This window comes from Microtus pennsylvanicus, chromosome 11 (genome assembly GCF_037038515.1).
Source record: "Microtus pennsylvanicus isolate mMicPen1 chromosome 11, mMicPen1.hap1, whole genome shotgun sequence".
In the NCBI taxonomy this organism is placed as follows: domain Eukaryota; kingdom Metazoa; phylum Chordata; class Mammalia; order Rodentia; family Cricetidae; genus Microtus; species Microtus pennsylvanicus.
Genome location: NC_134589.1, coordinates 33,513,628 through 33,531,606, shown reverse-complemented (window position 1 = coordinate 33,531,606; position 17,979 = coordinate 33,513,628). Strand labels below are relative to the sequence as shown.

Sequence of the window (17,979 nt, the reverse complement as noted above, 5' to 3'; positions counted from 1 at the left end):
GAGAGAGTCTTTTTTTAAAGAATATAGTTTCCTGTATCTGGAATGAGAGGGAAGGATGGGGAAGCACAGTCCTTCACCCAAGAATAACCCAGTAATGACATATGAACGCGTGGGAAGTGTTTCCCTCCACACTAGGAGGATCTAAGACTGGATCCTAGTGGAATTCCCTGCTCAAATTGGAAGGCCACGCAAAGGGCGATGGCGTTATACAAGAGTGCTGAGAGGGCTTGGTTGGCCAGGAATGAAAATCCCGGAGGGTAGGGACACTGAAATCCTACGTCCCCTTAGTTCGTAGGTGGAAGCTGTGATGGGCTTGGCCGACTGAAGAGCCAGGTGACTGACCGGGGCTCTGACTGCTGATGAGGGTATGATGAGGACGCCACGCCGCTGGGCACCGAATCAGAGTCACTCAAGGCAGCCCAGCTGTGCCCAGCGGGCCAGTGCCAGACCCTGGCGTCCTCCATCTTCTCTCCTGAGCTCCCCCCTGTTCCAGCTGCCTGAGCCACGGACCGCAGCATCACACACCCCCGCGGGGGGGGACGCCGCGCCCCATCCCCGCCCCCGGCCCCACCCCAGCCCCCGCGCGGGCGCCCTGACCCCACCGCCCGCGGGCACTGGCTGAGCTCCGAGGCGGCGCGCCGGCAGCGGGGACGCCCGGAGGGGGTCGGAGCGGCTGGGGGCGGCGGCGGCCGGGCCGGGGCTCCCCCCCCGCCCGCGCTCGCCGCCGCGGTGGTGCGTCCCGGAGGTTACCGGAAGTGGCCGCGCTCGGCGCTGCCATGTTGAGGAGCCGCCGCTGCCGCTGCCGCCGCCGCCGCCGCCGCTTTGTTGTCGCCTCCTCCGGCTGAGGAGGCTCCCCGAGCGGGGGGAGTGGGGAGGAGGGGGGTCGGCCGCCGCAGCCATGGAGGCCAACTGGACCGCGTTCCTGTTCCAGGTACTGGGGGCCCCGGGGGGGCCGGGGGGCCAGGGGGGCCGGGCCGGGCTCGGGCGGGCGCTCCTCCCCTCCCGGCTCCGCTCTCCGGCCCGGCCTTAATCCCCCTTTGTTTTTCCGCCCGCCCGCTCCCGCGGAGCCCGGCCGCTGAGGTGAAAGGAGGCGGCCTGACGGGGTGCGGGGGAGAAGCAGGCCTCGGGGTGAACCCGGGCCCCCCCAAGCACACACGTATACACACACCCTTCCCTCCCTCCCCGAAGGGGAAGGGAGGAGGCCGGTCGCTGTCACCACCCCGCGGCCCAGAGAAAGGAGGGCGCCGGGCCGCTGGGTAGCGCGGGCCGCTCGGCCACTGCGCGCCCTACACGGCCGCGCGGCGCAACGAGGGGGTCCCCCGGTCCTGCTCCGAGTCCCCATCCATCTTTTGCTCGCGCTTTCGCGTCACCTCTCTTTTTGTGTGTGTGCTTGTGTGTTGACTTTCTGACCCTCCTCCCACATCCCGCGAATAGCGGGTATCTCTGGCTTCGCCGCCACTCCCCCTTCTCGCCGCCCCCTCGGGTATACCCGACCGGGGGTGTTGAGAGCGTGGTTCCCCTCCGCAAACTTTTTTCCATTCCTACTCCGAGTCCTAGCTGAGTCCTGGCAGCTGGTCCCCTCGCCTCTGTCCAGCTCTCCTGCCGTCCCATTGAGCTTGGGGAATCCCCGGGCTGGCGGGGCCGGGCGGGGGCGGGGAGCGGCGGGGGCCGGGACTCCTGCAGGCCCGACCTTCTCAGTGCGCCGCTCGTTCGCTCGCTCGCGGCCCGCTCGCTCGAACGTTCGCTCTGGCCCAGTGGGCGACGGGAAGCGGAGTGCGAGCGCGCAAAGTCCGCTTACAAAGCCCCTAGATGAGTCACTCGTGGCGTGTGGATCTTCGCTTTTTTTGCTAGAAACTTCAAAGCTACTATAGCGGATACTTTAGCCATACCTTTCCCCTGCCACTTTAATGCAGGACCCCTGTTTGGAACTTTCTTTCCCTGCTTCGTTTCTGTTTGCAAATACATTGATGAGCAGTAGAGATGAGCTCACGTAGAAACTTCAGACCCGAAGGTTAGGAAGCTCGTCGTTTTTAAAGTTGTGTCCTTCGCGCCTGCCTCTTTTGAGTTATTTTCCTATGAATACTTCGTGAAATTCCAAACGCGTAGCTTGAGTGCTTTGAGCCCTTTGGAAATGCAGAATCTTCAGAAGATTATCCTCTCAGCGTCTGGTCCCATCCCGGTGGAGTTATATAGGGAACTGGAGAACGCAAAATGACCTATTGTGTAACCTGGCTTGTCTTATTAAGACATATTTTCAAGTATGGGCATTTTGATTTTAAGTAATTAGTAAAATAAATGGACTTACCAAAATCGGGAATTCTTAAGATTTTGGAACGCATGAACTTCCCACACTATCACTCTGATCTAGTGTTGGTTGCTTTGATGAGCTTGTTAATAAAGTGATAACTTAAGAATGTATTGGCAAAGAAATACAAAACTAGCTGGCGGGGTTGGTGCAAAGCCGGCAAACGCCTTCTTTAGAAGAAGCTTACAGATGATCATTTTACAATAAAGGACTGAGCCATAGAAGTGGTTTAAACAGTTTTACACCGAGTATCCGTGAACTTAATGGAGAGCGAGCAAATCGAGTTCTTTATGTAAAGGAGAAGCCCACAGTTCATCTTTGGGAAGCTAGTTGAAAGATTCCATACTTTAAAAAAAGCCATTTTAACTATTTTTTTCCTGGATAAAGCTAATGCCAACCTATTGTTTTCCACCTGAGGAGGAAACGTGAAAGCTCATATTTGATCCTGGGAGCGCAGTGTGTGCTGTGAAAGTTGTTGAAAAAGCTGTAATTTAGAGTTGAGGACAATGAGGAAAGAGACCTTCAGTCTCTCCTATGGAAAGATACAAACAGATATTCGGTGCCAGTTTTCAGTTTCTCACTGGGGAAATAGAGAATTCAACTCTGTTTCTTGGAGCATCCTGTTGAATTTGTATCTTTAAACAAAATTTAATAACCTGCTTGCTTTCCAGATAACATGGTGGAAAGTGAAAGTGAAGCTCTTAAAATATTTGATGGATGATTCTTCTAACAGGACATTCAAGATATGACTCACCGATGCTAATTTGTTTCAGTACAAAATCTCTTACCCTCTGGCAATGGAGATTTCATGGTTCTACATCCTACCACCCTGGGTGATGAAATAACATTTCTGTTTTGTTTTTTGCCAGCCCCAGAAAAAAGGAAAGCTTGGGCAGGGCTGGAGCTGTGCACTTGAGTTAGAGGATAAAATTTAAACTTTGATGTGATGATGCTAGTCAAATAAAAGCCTACTGAGAACTTAACATTTGAGAAGTAAATCACTTTGTTGAAGGCAGGCCGTGGCTTTTATTTAACTCTTTTCCTCAGGAAACAAGTTGAGGAAAATTGCCTTCTTAGCCAGCTTTATGGAGAAGTGCTGGGCTGGGCTCCTAGGAATCTTTAGAGACTGATTCTTCCAGTAGTTCTACAGCATTTTATTTAAGGACCGGGGACCTGGTGTGACCCTCGTGAGTGTGAGCATCGGCAGTGCTGTAGAGATAATTTGTATAGCACAAACATCTGGATTGGTAAAATGACAGTCATTTCTTTTAGTGCTCCATCCTTCTAATGGTTGTTTAGAATCGAAAAATGGCTCAAAATGTTATAAGTTTGAACTTTGTCCAGAAGATTTGCATTCCATGGCGTGTGATATGTTAGCCTTTGAAACTGTGTATCTTGAGCGAGCTTCAGCTCTTACCTGTTTGTATTCAGTATGGAAACTTGGGCATCCTACTCAGCTCAAAAAAAGAGTAAGATTAGAAACCAAATTCTATAAGTACACCTGGGTAGGTAGGCTCCAAGTTAGAAGAGCTGCACACGTTAGATGAAAAGTGGACTGTAATTCGGTGTGGGCATTAAATCTGGAAGAAGACCCATTAGTAACTGCACTTTCTAAGTGTTATTGCAAAGCCTGAAGGACATTTTAAGTCAAGATTGTTAAATTCAGACTGCCTCCTTTGGATACCACACCTCCTAATCTTTGGGAAGAGTGGTTCCAGGCCCAGATGCTGACCTGCAATTAAGTGGAAAGTGAGAAATGGATGCCCTTGACCGGCAGAGGAGAAGCCCTGCTAGCTTCCTTGGGTGGTGTTGTTTCGTTGTCTGTGTCTTTGATAACTTAGGTAACCAAGTGACTACAGAGTGTGAAGGGAAGAAAACTCACATGTCTACGATGATGGGACAGGCTCTGCGTAGGATGTTATATGCTTAAAATATTTGGAACTCCTAGCTTGATCCTTTTAGGATTACAAGACTCAAGCATAGGGGCTTGGGCTCACTGTCGAATATTTAAAAAATAAAGTTGGTAAAGAGCAACATATTAGGAAGAGCTATTTCAAGAACTTTTTCCATCGTTTTCTAAAATTTCCAAACAGTGGTCCAGCTAAGGTTCTAGAGTAGAGAAGCATATATCTACCACTGTGTCACAGCCTGCTTCTGGAAGAGGATGCACCTGAGTGTGGATGCAGTTCGCTTTCTCTTGCTAGTGTTGGTAAAGGATGCAAACTCTAGTAGAGGCTTCCTGGTCTGAGAAGCAGATGCCAGGTGCTCGCCACCTTCACACATGCCTTCCATGTCAGCCACATCTTTCAGTAGAATTCAGTGACGCGCTTTGTAAGTGAACTTAACAGCTAGTGTGTGTATTCACAGAGCTACATTCCTTTCATTGCTTAGCAGGCCCTTTCTCAATCACTAGTTTTCTTCTGATAAGAGCGAGAGACTTGGTGCTTTTTATGCTCTTTGTAACAGATAAGTAGATGATCTTGTTGATCATATACAGGGTTTGTATATTGCCACAATCTAAGATACTGTTAAATACTTAAATCTGGCATGTACTCTTTTTTTGACAAGTTATTTAAGATTGGTTTCAGTATTGGCAGTCAAATGCACACTGATTTCATCGACTAATGTCCCTCATGAGCCAGGATAGTGTGTACTTTAGTCAGCTGTTTGAAAGTACGATGGCTGTCAGCAGTGTAGATGCAAACATTTTGACCAGCAGTGATTTCAGTGTTTTGTATCCAGAGCTCTTGAGAGCAGGTGGTCGCTGCAGCTCTGTGACCGAGGGCAGCTCACAGACTCCGGGACTGTGGCTCTGCTCTCTCTTGTCTGGAGCATGTTGAATGGTTAAGGTCACGCTGAGAGGCTCAGTTTCTCAAGTGTAAATGTTTGGTTTTAGGCCCATGAAGCCTCCCATCACCAACAGCAGGCAGCACAGAACAGCTTGCTGCCCCTCCTGAGTTCTGCTGTGGAGCCCCCTGATCAGAAACCGTTGCTTCCAATACCAATAACTCAGAAACCTCAGGCTGCACCAGAAACATTAAAGGATGCCATTGGGATTAAAAAAGAAAAACCCAAAACTTCATTTGTGTGCACTTACTGCAGTAAAGCATTCAGGGACAGCTATCACCTGAGGCGCCATCAGTCCTGCCACACAGGGATCAAGCTGGTGTCTCGGGCAAAGAAAACTCCCACCACGGTGGTTCCCCTTATCTCCACCATCGCTGGAGACAGCAGCCGAACTTCGTTGGTTTCAACTATTGCAGGCATCTTATCAACAGTCACTACATCTTCCTCGGGCACCAACCCCAGTAGCAGTGCCAGCACCACAGCAATGCCTGTGCCCCAGTCTGTCAAGAAACCCAGTAAGCCCGTCAAGAAGAACCATGCCTGTGAGATGTGTGGGAAGGCCTTCCGGGATGTGTACCACCTCAATCGGCACAAGCTTTCCCATTCGGACGAAAAGCCCTTTGAGTGTCCTATTTGTAATCAGCGCTTCAAGAGGAAGGACCGGATGACTTACCATGTGAGGTCTCATGAAGGAGGCATCACCAAACCCTATACTTGCAGTGTTTGTGGGAAAGGCTTCTCAAGGTACTGCATTTTGCATTGCTTTTTCATTATGGCATCGGTCAGAGCCAATTTGTGTCTGTGATCTAGGTTAATGTGAAAGCTGTATGTGCAGGTCTGTATTATAAGGGGAAGTTGGTGAAAAAGTCTGTCTTTAGGTCTAACTCTGATTTGGTATGACTGACTAGTGGAACATAGCAGTTAACCTGGCAGGTCACTTAAGGAGGGACTTCAGTAGACCCAGGCCTTTATTTGGCATAAGGATTCTTAACACTTCAAAAGTCTTGCCAGTTTTTAGTTCAGTTGGAGAACCCGATATGAGAATCTCTGCAAATCAGAGGGATTTTACATACTCTTAATGCAACTTTTAAGAAGCTTTTCTCCCACTCCCTAGCCCCATTTTTATATGTGTACTTTTTCACTTTAAAAAAAAATGAAAAAAGCTCTTAGAGTTAACACAGTGGTAGTTATTCCTGGTATTGAAACTACAACTTTTGAATGTTTGTGTTGTAAAGAATCAGAACTTTAGTATGATCTGATGTTGACTAGAAGAAGAACAGGTGAAGGACTAAGATTTGGGTTTGTGATGTGAGAGGTGAGGAGATTTGCGCTGAGGGTGGGGGAGTTGGTAATCCTTGCTTTCTGCAGAACGCTCCCCTGTAATTTGCAAGGCACAGCGTCACATAAGCAGCGTTTCTCCGAGTGTTGCATTACATCTTCCATTTGAAACTCTTTTACAGGCCTGACCACCTAAGCTGTCATGTAAAACACGTGCATTCAACAGAAAGACCCTTCAAATGCCAAGTAAGAGTTAAAATGACTTATCCTTAGCGTAGCACCTGGTGCACATTGTCCAGAAAGCCAGAGCCACTCAAATCTTGTGGTTCTTGAACAGTCCCGTCACAGATTGGAGTGAATGTGGTTCATTGGAATTCTAGTTTTATAATATGAAGATAGTATATATACACATATATATGTATATATATTATATTAAGATTGTTTTTAAATATAAGTGTATTATTTTTGTGTAGCTGTGTTCCCTTTCCTTGGACAATGACTTTTTTTTGGTGTAAGAGGGGAAAATTTTTGTAATTAAAAAAGTACTTTATGTGTATGTGTGTGTACTTGAATGTATGTTTGTGTACAATATGCATGCAGGAGCCTAAGTAGGTCAGAAGAAGGCATCAAATTTCCTGGAACTGGAGTCACAGAAGGTTGTGAACCACTACATGGGTGCTAGGAACTGAACTTGGGCCCTCTACAAGAGCAGCCAGTGCTCTTTACCTCCAGGTCATTTCTCCAAACCCTTTTGTTATTTTTTATGCTATGTATATGAATGTTTGCCTGCATGTATGTATGTATGTGCACCATGTACATGCTTGGTGCCCAAGCAAGGCAAAAGAAGTTGTTGGATCTTCTGGAACTGGAGTTACAGGTGCTTATGAGCCACCATGTGAATACTGGGAACTAAACCTGGTTCCTCTGCAAGAGCAGCCACTGTTCTCCAGCCGGAGAAGGGAAAATTTTACAGTGCATTTTCTGTTATCATTGGGATAAGTGTTATTATTTACTAGATTGTTGTTTGCTTTTACCATATCGGAGGATGTATTCAAATCAGTGATTTTTATTAGGTGTAAATTGTGATAATGAAAAAGTTAAGAATTTTTCCCACTCAAATGACTGTTTTAGGCATTCCTGATCCTAATTTGTTGTTGGAAGTTCTTTAGTGCTCCTTTCGGTTGTTTATTAATGACTGATTTTATTAAGTAAATGACTTGAATTCTAAGAACAATCTAATTGAAGGAAGGACAATAGTGTCATTCACTGAATACTACTCTGAATCAAGCTCTTCGTCTGCCAGGAATTCTGTGATAGGTGTTGTCCCAGTTCCATAGAGACATCAGACAGATTAACTGTCTTGTTCAGCATTACACTGTTTAGTGATTTGTGAAACTCAGTTTAAATCCAGGCTTTTGTTTTTGTCTTGTTTGGCTTTGCTCTTGCAGTGCTGGGAATTGAACCCATGAGGCGGTTACTCTATCACTGAGCCCTCTGCCCAGCCCTAAATCTAGGTTTAACTCAGTGTGAGCCTCATATCTTTTCACTACTCTGTGTTGATGTATTTTCTTCCTCCAAAATAGAAGCATCTAAAATCACCAGCTATTTTAGTATGATCGGTGATTCTCAGTAACACATGCGATGAAAATTAGACTAGTTCAGCCAAGCTTGCTGAGTGGGTAGGGGTAATGTGCAGAATATTCGCACTTTAAAATGAGTTGAACAGGATAGTCTATATTTAAAAAAAGTTTTCCTCCCTCATGCAGACGTGCACTGCTGCCTTTGCCACCAAAGACAGACTACGGACACACATGGTGCGCCACGAAGGCAAAGTATCATGTAACATCTGTGGGAAGCTCTTGAGTGCAGCATATATCACCAGCCACTTAAAGACACATGGGCAGAGCCAAAGTATCAACTGTAATACGTGTAAACAAGGCATCAGCAAAAGTAGGTGATGTTTCAGACTGTTTTGCATTTCATATTGATGAAATGTAGGCTTCTTTTTTCAATATATCAAAGATATTTAGACTATGCTCATGGGACTGTATTAATGTTCATCTTGTTTCCTCCCATCACCAGACTAGGCAAACAGGCATCAATGGAGAGAGCATGTTGGTGTTGGAACTGTTTTAAACCATGTATGCAAACAGCATTGTTATACTCTCCATTCGCTTCTAGTCCTATACTTGTCTACTACTAATTATACCCATAGAGTAGAATTTCATCCCAGCTATTTTCATTGTTTTGTTTGAGGTTTGAATAAGAGCTCTGGTGCTTGGAACTGCAGCACTAGGTGTTGTGGTTCACACCTATGTTCCTGGACCATGGGAGCTAGAAGCAGGAGTATCAGAAGTTCAAGATCAGAGTTGGCTATAAAGTACATTTGAGGCTAGCCTGTGACCCTGTCTCAAAGTAATATGATATGATAATAATAAACTGGTGGCATATAGTTGTAATCCTAGCACTTGGGAGATGGGACCAGGAGAGTCAGGAGTTCAAGGCTCACATCACCAACAGAGACAGTTTGGCTACGTGAGACCTTGTCACTCACACACACAGCAGGATTAAGTTCAGAGTTGAAGATAAAATTTAATACTTAATATACGTAACTTTGTTTCAAAAATTTCCTTCACCACTGAAGAGCTATTTTCATAGTTCTGTATCTTATTACATATATATTTCATGCAACAGAAATGTCAGATTCTCTAAAATGATCATGAATAGCTTCAGTGAATGGGAAAGTTTAATATGTGCGTTTTTGTTTGTTTGTTTTGTTTTGTTTTTCGAGACAGAGTTTCTCTGTAGCTTTGGAGCCTGTCCTAGACTAGGCTGGCCTCGAACTTACAAAGATCCACCTGCCTCTGCCTCCCAAGTGCTGGAATTAAAGGCGTGCATCACCATCGCCCGGCTCAATATGTTTTTTGTTTTGTTTTCTTATACTCTTGTAGCCTTGACTGACTTGGAACTCAGAGATCTGCCTTCCTCTGCCTCCCAAATACTAGTATTAAAGGTATGTGCCTCATACCTGACTTGCTTAATGTGTTTTAATCCTATCTACTTTTGCATTTCTGTGAGTATATCGGGCTCATTATCTAGCTTGCTATACTTTATAAAAATTTAATATATGTCTCTGTGGTTAAACAAATCTATTTGATAGTTTATTAAATATTGAACCCATGCTAACTAACATTATTCAACTTCCTTTTTCAAAGATACTTCCTTTATAATATAGCAAAATTTTCCTTTCTTTTTATATTAGTTTTCTCTAGTCCTATAGATTATTTAAAATGATGTTTTATTTATTTAGTGTATGTGCACACATATACCACAGTGCAAGTGTGGAGGTCAGAGGAAAACTTTGGAGAGTTGGTTCTCTCCTTCAACCACATGTGTTCTAGGGATTCAGCTCAGAACATCAGGCTTGGTGCCAGGTGTTCTTTACTTGCTGAGCCATCTTGCTGCTCCTCATTTCCTGACTTGTAGCAAATTTATTTGTTTTATTCAGTATAGACACAGGCAGGAAAAAAAAATCACTACATTAGGAGCTATTAGTTAAATGACAATAGCCGTAAAGGCACAAGGAGTCAAAACACCTGTGTTTGGGTGGGATGGTTTGCTTGCTTGCTTGTTTCTGAAATAAGTTCTCACGATGTAGTCTTGGCTTTTTGAACTCACAGTGTAGACCACCAGACTGGTTGCTCCACGTGGAGATCCACCTGCCTCTGCCTCCTGAATACTGAGATTAAAAGTGTGCAGCAAAATTTCTGGCTTGGATTTCTTGGCTTTTGTTTTTGATAGGGTCTTATGCTGAGAATGAAATCAGGTCTTCTTCCTGCATGTTAGCCAGACACTGTAACAGCTGACTTATTATATCTCTAGCTCCTAGGTTCGGGTTTGAAAACATGGTTGCACTCTTTCAAGGTAAATACAATGTTTGTGGTTTGTCTTTGGAATAGCATGCATGAGTGAAGAGACCAGCAATCAAAAGCAGCAGCAGCAACAGCAACAGCAGCAGCAGCAGCAGCAGCAGCAACAACAACAGCATGTGACAAGCTGGCCAGGGAAGCAGGTAGAGACACTGAGATTGTGGGAAGAAGCTGTCAAAGCAAGAAAGAAAGGTAAGAAGGGGCTTCCGGTGCTCTGCGTGTGGCTCAAGGAGTGTTTGATTAGTATTCCAGGTGACAGAAGTGGAGCACAGCAGTGGAGGAGTGTAGCTTCACAGTGCTGCTTATGGTATAATCTAATTATCGGCAGCAGGGCTTCCGTTTAGGGTTTTGTTACTGGGAAATGAAAGTCCTCAGCGCTTCCTGCCTTGTTCTTTCTCTGGATTTACTTTTTGTTACATATGCAGTCAAGGTTAGTATGCTTATAGTTCCTTTTTATGTCAGTGTCCTTGTGCTAAGGGTTCCTTTTTGTTTTGTTTTAAGATAGGGTCTCTCTGTGTCCCTTTGACTGTCCTGGAATTCTCTAAGTAGACCAGGATGACCTCAAACTCACAGAGATCCACCTGCCTTTACCTCCCCAGTACTGGGATTAAAGGTGTGCACCATCATCACCCAATGGGCTCTTTTCTTAATTTCTAAAATATTACCACTTTGAGGTAGATGAGCTATCCTTGTGGGAGTTCATTTTCTCATTGCTGATTTCCTGTTTTTCAGGACTGGTCCTGTGTTGATTATTTGGTGCATGATTCAGACCTTATTGTCTTGCTATCTTTTCTCTTGGCTCTTGGTGTCACCTTTATCTGCTTTATCTACCTTAACTTATCTGCTCCTCTGCTGTTGAGGGCTTTGTTATAGAAGTTTAGATGATGATAATTGTGTAGTAGTTGAAGGAATATTGTGAAGGATATTTTCACTAAAGAAGGAATAAAAGTATTTGAAGTCATAGTAGAAGGATGCTTGAGAACCAGGGCACAGCCCAGTGGTCAGCACTTGCCTTCTATGTCCAGTACCAAAGGTTTAATCCTCTAGAGTGAAATGAAGACTGTAGGGGAGGAGACAGAAACGCCTTCCTTTGGACAGAGCAGAAGGAGAGGACGGCAGCAGTGATACTGTTACCCAGGAAGTGATGGGCCTTCTCCCATCCTCACTGTCTGCATTTGTGTTCCCTGTTGTATTTCAGTTTGCTTTGCATAATAAGACTTGATTGTTTAACTCATCTTCTGACCTTCATTAAACAAAATGCTATTGTGTTCCCATTTGTAGCTGGAGTCTCTCTCTCTGTTAGTAAACATTACATTTGGGAAAGAGGAGATGGCTATATTGAGAACCTCATGAAAATCTAAACTTGATTTTAAAGTGTCACTGTTTGTGTGTTTTAGTTTTTTTGAGACAGGGTCTCACTATGTAGCCCTAACTGCCCGAGAGGTCCCTATGTAAACCAGGCTAGCCCCAAACCCAGAGTTCCACACCTAGCCAGAAATGCTCTTTAAATTAGACCTGGATAAATTTTAAATTCCCAAACCTGGATGAAAATCAGATTATCATTGAGGAAGCTTTTTAACTTTATAGATTTGCCAGGTTCTATCTCAGTTCACAATTGAATATCCCAGCAATCTATTAAAAAAAATAAAAAGAGCCTCCCTAGATGTTTTTCATCATCATTCTTGTTTGGCAGCTCCTGGTATGTAGTGCAGAGCAGGCCAGATAAGGTCAGACCAATCAAATGGCTGACTGTCCTGAAGTGGTTCGACCCCTCTGTGGACCCTGTGCAGACTCCTCTAGCTGTAGACTTGAGTGGGTGTCACAGGTCTGTCTCCTTACTGCCAATTTATGGCATCTTGATAGGTGGTGCTGAATTTTTTGGAGTGGGTGAAGTAGGATGTCATCTGCCAGGGACCTTTTTTCTTTTTTTTAAATTAATATTTTATTATTTATGTGTATAAATGTTCTGCCTGATTGTATGTATGTGTGCCACATGCAAGACTGGTGCCTGCAGAAGCCAGAATAGGGCTTCAGGTCCCCTGGAAGTGGAGTTACAGATTGTTTTTGAGCCACTGTGTAGGTGCTGGTAATTAAACCCAGGCTGTCTATAAGAGCAACATGTGCTCTTAACTGCTGAGCCAGCTCTCCAGCCCCAGGGATCTGTTTGGGCATTGCTGAATAAAAAGGAGTGGATTTCCCTAACATGCCACAGGATTTCCTTGCCCGAGTTAGTCCTACTTGGTATGCTTGGTGGTGTTTGTAATGTGTGCTGTTAGATGCTATTGGGCATGAAGTAGGTGATTATATCAGCATTAGAAAGAAGAGGAAGTAGGGGTGAGAAGGAAAGGAGCATACAACTACTGAGTAGTAGCTTTTCCTTAGCAGAAGAAACTTTCTAAGCCAGGCATCATGGTGCATGCCTTTAATCCCACCCAGCACTGTAGAGGTAGAGGCAGACAGAAGATCTCTGAGGCCAGCCTGGGCTACATAACCAGTTCCAGGACAGCCAAGGGTACATAGACCTCCATCTCGAAAAGAAAAGAAACATTATGAACTATAATATTAGTTAACTCCTGACTCAGACAGACTCTGAAATAATGTTTATCATTCGTCATCCATTTTTAAACCCTCAGCGGAATGTGGCTTCACATCGAAGAAGCCATTTAGCATTTGTGAGTGAGAGTACACACACCTCTTTGCTAGTTAGTGTGCCTTTTGAGAACTCACTGGTGGCACAGTGTGGACAAGTCTTTCCTGTCGGCCTGCTCGTGATTGACTGTCCCAGGAAAGGCTGTAGAACTCAGAAGGCATGAAGACAGTGAGGACACTTAGCTTACTCAGTGCCTCTGCTCTCCAGAGCACCATGCAGAAGTCACTGGTCCTCTCAGCATCTCTGAGGTACGTAGTAAATCTGAACTGAAATCAGAAGTTCAGGACTGAACAAGTTGCCCAAGTCTTCCGAGGCATCAGAAAAGAGATTCATAGAGTGGAATCCCTGCCCCAGGACTATGCGCAGAAGATCCTCTCTTTGTATTTGATCACTTAGTAGAAACTGTAATTTGGTTTATTAAATGTTCTTTTTAATTAAGAGAAGTTAATTCAGAAGCTGAATTTTGCTTATAGGTATGAGAGTCTAAAGTCCCTTTTGTCTTCTCATTTTAGAAGCTGCCAACCTGTGCCAAACCTCCACGGCTGCTACGACACCTGTGACTCTCACTACTCCATTCAATATAACCTCCTCTGTGTCGTCTGGGACTATGTCAAACCCAGTCACAGTGGCAGCTGCAATGAGCATGAGAAGTCCAGTAAATGTTTCAAGTGCAGTTAATATAACCAGCCCGATGAACATTGGGCATCCTGTAACTATAACCAGTCCATTATCCATGACCTCTCCTTTAACACTCACTACCCCAGTCAACCTCCCCACCCCTGTAACTGCCCCGGTGAATATAGCACACCCTGTCACCATCACATCGCCGATGAACCTGCCCACACCTATGACATTAGCTGCTCCCCTCAATATAGCAATGAGGCCTGTAGAAAGCATGCCTTTCTTGCCCCAAGCTTTGCCTACATCACCACCTTGGTAAACAGTATTATAAAGTCAAAATATGGGTTAAAGTAAATATTTACCAGCAACTTAATTTTAGTTGATTAAAGCAAAAAGCAGACTATGAAATTGGGAGGTTTTATTACGTTAGTTAATAAGAGTGTAGTAGCATTTTGCTCCAATTTGGCTGGGGTTGTTCAAAGTAGGGTATATGTGTAACTTATCACTGGACCACATTAGTTTAATCAGAACCCCTTTTAGCTGACCCCATTGCTTAAACAGGATAGTAGCTGGCAAGGTGAAATGCCAGAATTAAAACCAATCATAAAGCCCATTTCAAAAGGAAAAAAAGCATTATTTGTTTTTAATTATTTTTGTTTTAATCCTACAAAATCATTTTATTGTAAACACTAGCAGAGCTTTTCCCTCTGTACAAGGTGGGTAGTTTTAACCTGAAGTTCTAAACCCACAGAGTGAGAGCTAGTGTAGAATTGTCTGTGTTTTTTGTTTGTATGAGTAAATAGATGCATTGTCATAATAAAATGCATTTCAGAGAATATGCATTTTACCTTTGGGAATATGTTAATTTCAGGCAGCATTCCCTATGGGAAAGGTGATACCAGCTCTGATATGCAAAGCATATGATAATTTATCATTCTAACTTCAACATATAATAGGGATTGTGACCTGATATTTGGAGATGTAAATATTGCTCAGCATATTAATCCTGATGGAATATAGCATTGTAGTTGACTTTTTAAAAAAAAACACAACAAAAACTATAAAAAAAAAACAAAAACAAATTGTGCTTTGATGAGAAGGCTGCAGCTGACTTAGGAGAAGTCAGGTGTGCACACAGGCTCCAAACGCAGGCCAGCGGTTCCTGTTCAGGAGCAACGAGGACTTTGGAGCAGTTTAAATCTATTGCTTTAAATTGGAAGACATTGGAGGCACTGGGATGTGATAGGCCCCTCTCTCTCCCATTCAGCGCCTGTTGATGTTACAGCAGGCACAGATGTGTTAGATGCTCACTAGAGTTTATGTCTTATATTAAATTGTATACAGTTTTTATTCTAACCACTAACTAGGTAGGATGCCCCTTCAGAACAAGCAGAGTGTATCTTTTCTCCCTCCTCTGTCTAATCAAGTATTGTGCAGATTTGTTCAACTTTGTAAATATGGACATCACTTTTTTTTTTCTTTTAAGAAAACACTTGTATCTGCTTTCTGGAGTTTTCAGGGAGGAGGCTGTCTGCATGCTCCATGGAAACCCAGCAATGATTGTGCACGTTGAGACATGTGCTTTTGTTTCTTAGCCGGATGCTTTATCCCTGTACATACGGTAGAAACCAAAAGCTAGGGAAACAGATACTCTTTACGCCATCATGCCACATGTCATGTTTTTAAAGCATTGGGTTAAAGAAGAGTTCGTTCAAACCAAGATGCTGTAATTGTTGGTTTTTTTTTTTTACATTGCAATATGTTTTGGGTCTTTTTCATTTTTAATTTTGCAGTTAAGAGAAATGGAAATGAGTTTTGTTAGCCCTGCAGAATGCTTGCAGGACTCACACCAGATGACTTCCGTTTATACCCCACTGTGTCAGTACAAACATCAAAATACCCTGCGTCTGAGACAGACTTCCTACATCAGGGACAGGTATCTGTGTGTCATTATACAAAACAGTTCTAGGGGGATGAACTACATAGTAAAAAAAATTAAAATAAATAGTACCTAGTGTAAAATAATTTTATAAATGATCTTTTGTACTTTAGGACATTAAATTGTACAACTTTTGTATATATAAAGCTTAGGAACTTTCTGTTTAGCAGGAAGGCAACACATTCCTACACTTTTAATGTATATGTTTGTTATAATGTCCATGTAAACATGCCCTATGTTTGTGCCTTTTAATTAGTTTGTCTCAATAAACAAGATGTAGAGAAAAATATGTAGCTATGACTTTGTTACAGCAGTTCTTATCCACAGTTGAAAGTTGGTTTGTTTTTAATATGTAGATCATTATGTGTGAGCTACTGGAAGGGCTCATGTGGGGAAGGCCCAGGAATGGCACTGCTGAGACCTGGAAGAGGAGTGGTCACATGTGGAGGAAGTCCTCGTTTCCTGGCATGTGCTCTGTCTGCTGGGCCCTGCCATCTCTGTTCTGGTGGCAGTCGTGATTCTTCATAGACAGCCCAGGCTTCCTCCACAGTGGTCCAAGAAGCAGTCCTCAAAGTGGGCAGGTATGGGCCCTTCCCCCCAGGCTACAGCGTGGTCATAAGATCCTGAGAGTATTAGTTCTTACGGGGGAAGAAAAGATATATACTAGAAATGATTGTTTTATCAACTCATTGTAAACAGGAGTGAGACTTCGTGTATGACTTGAGATAAAATGCTATTTTGTATGCATACTCTATTCACTTAAGAAGCTTGTCTGCAATAATAAAGCCACGTTGTGTCTTCTCTGGGGAGGGAGAGAGTTGATGGCAGGATGGGGTGAGGGTAGGCCATTGCAAAGGGGCGCAAACAGGTTGTGTGGTAAGATCCTCCTGTGTTCTGGAACTGAAGCTGAGCTGTGATGCTGATGAACTGATTCAACCATGTGTTGAAGGCACCGACGGCCACCACTCTACAAAAAGGCAGAGTATGTTTTCCCTCCTGGTTGTAACCTGGTGGAGAGCTTCCCCTTTATCAGATTGGCAGCTAAACGGTTGTATTAGATAATCCTCAAATCTGACATCCAGCCTGTTATGCTTGCTCTAGCGCTCGCTGCTTGGCCTGCGTTTACCTTTTACTGTGTATTCATTTCCTCCTAAGGTGTGCTCCTAAATGAAGGTTTCTATGTACGCAGATGATGATTTTACCTGTCAATACCAGCACTGTATTACTAACATGCAAAATACTGCAGATTTATTTTGACAAATTAAAGTTAACCAGTCACAACTGTTATGATGGATTGCTTAATACCGCAGAAGCTTCATCAGTTCACTGTGATGGTAGAAAAATGACTGAAGTACTCCTTCCTCAGGTGTGCATGCCTGTCACTGGGCTGGGAAGGGAGGGTTGCCATAGAGAAGGGCGAGAGGAAAGGCACCGGACTCAGCCCTCCACACAGTCCCACTAAGGACTGACAGAAAGCCAGGCAAGGCTAGATCCACATCAGTTGTCATGTAAAGCCTCCAGGGAGGTGGTTAAGGCAGATGTGACAAGCACCCACATGACAATATCACTAAGCAGCAAATCAAGATTCTGACACTTTGTTTAATGGAAAAGTTTTGGGTGCCTCCAGATTTCCGTGATAATTGCTTTAGTCTCTTTATTGATTCTGAATACAACTAGAGGAATCATGTTACTTGTGATGTTTTTGTCCTGGGAATAAGGGAAGTTTTATTTCACCAAGTTGCTAGTTGATCCAGCCCCATGTATCTGTTTTTGTTCTTCAGGGGCCTTGCAATTTGGTCCTGTGGAGAAACTCGAGTTCAAGATATAGAGGGGTAGAGGTTTTCACCATTGGACAGGAGGTGTGATCAGTTCGGGGTCTGCCCAGCATTCTGTCCCCTTCTTTTTCTAAGGCGTTTATAGCCTGAAAGAATCCCATTTGCACCCATGTGGATATGTAAACCTCAGCACCTCTGGAATGGCCCTGGCAGGTGCTGACTGCTTAGGTCTGAATGCTGCCTGAGCTTGGGAAGTGGAACACCTACTGCTGTTCCACAGGACCCAAGTTTGATTCCCAGCATCTGGAAGCTCACAGCTGCCTAGAACTCCAGCTCGAGAGGATCCAGCACTTCTGACTTCTGACCTGTACACGTGCAAACACACAGACAAACGCACATACACATAATTAAAATTAAATTTGTTAAAACCTTTTTTGTTTGAGACAGGGTTTCTCTGTAGCTTTGTAGCCTGTGCTGGCACTTGCTTTGTAGACCAGGCTGGCCTCGAACTCACAGATATCTGCCTGCCACTGCTTCCCGAGTACTGGGATTAAAGGCACACACCACCACGGCCTGGTGGAATTTTTTAAAACTTTTAAAAAGAGAATGGGGTCCCTCAAAGTAGGTGGGTCTTT

The 17,979-nt window shown here is 44.2% G+C and overlaps 1 protein-coding gene across 2 annotated transcripts; it reads left to right on the top strand.

Annotated features, from left to right (window-relative positions):
- The first annotated feature begins 692 nt into the window (after positions 1-692).
- Vezf1 (vascular endothelial zinc finger 1) lies at positions 693-16,854 on the top strand. Of its 2 annotated transcripts, none has more exons than XM_075991160.1 (6): positions 693-931; positions 5,202-5,896; positions 6,613-6,676; positions 8,179-8,380; positions 10,390-10,551; positions 13,522-16,854. In XM_075991160.1, exons 1-6 carry the CDS (start codon positions 899-901, stop codon positions 13,947-13,949), a joined length of 1,584 nt encoding a protein of 527 aa, XP_075847275.1. In that variant the 5' UTR covers positions 693-898; the 3' UTR covers positions 13,950-16,854. The 2 variants fall into 2 exon arrangements, with proteins under 2 accessions (XP_075847275.1, XP_075847274.1); XM_075991159.1 differs by having other exon boundaries at positions 767-931; positions 8,197-8,380.
- The last annotated feature ends 1,125 nt before the right edge of the window (positions 16,855-17,979 follow it).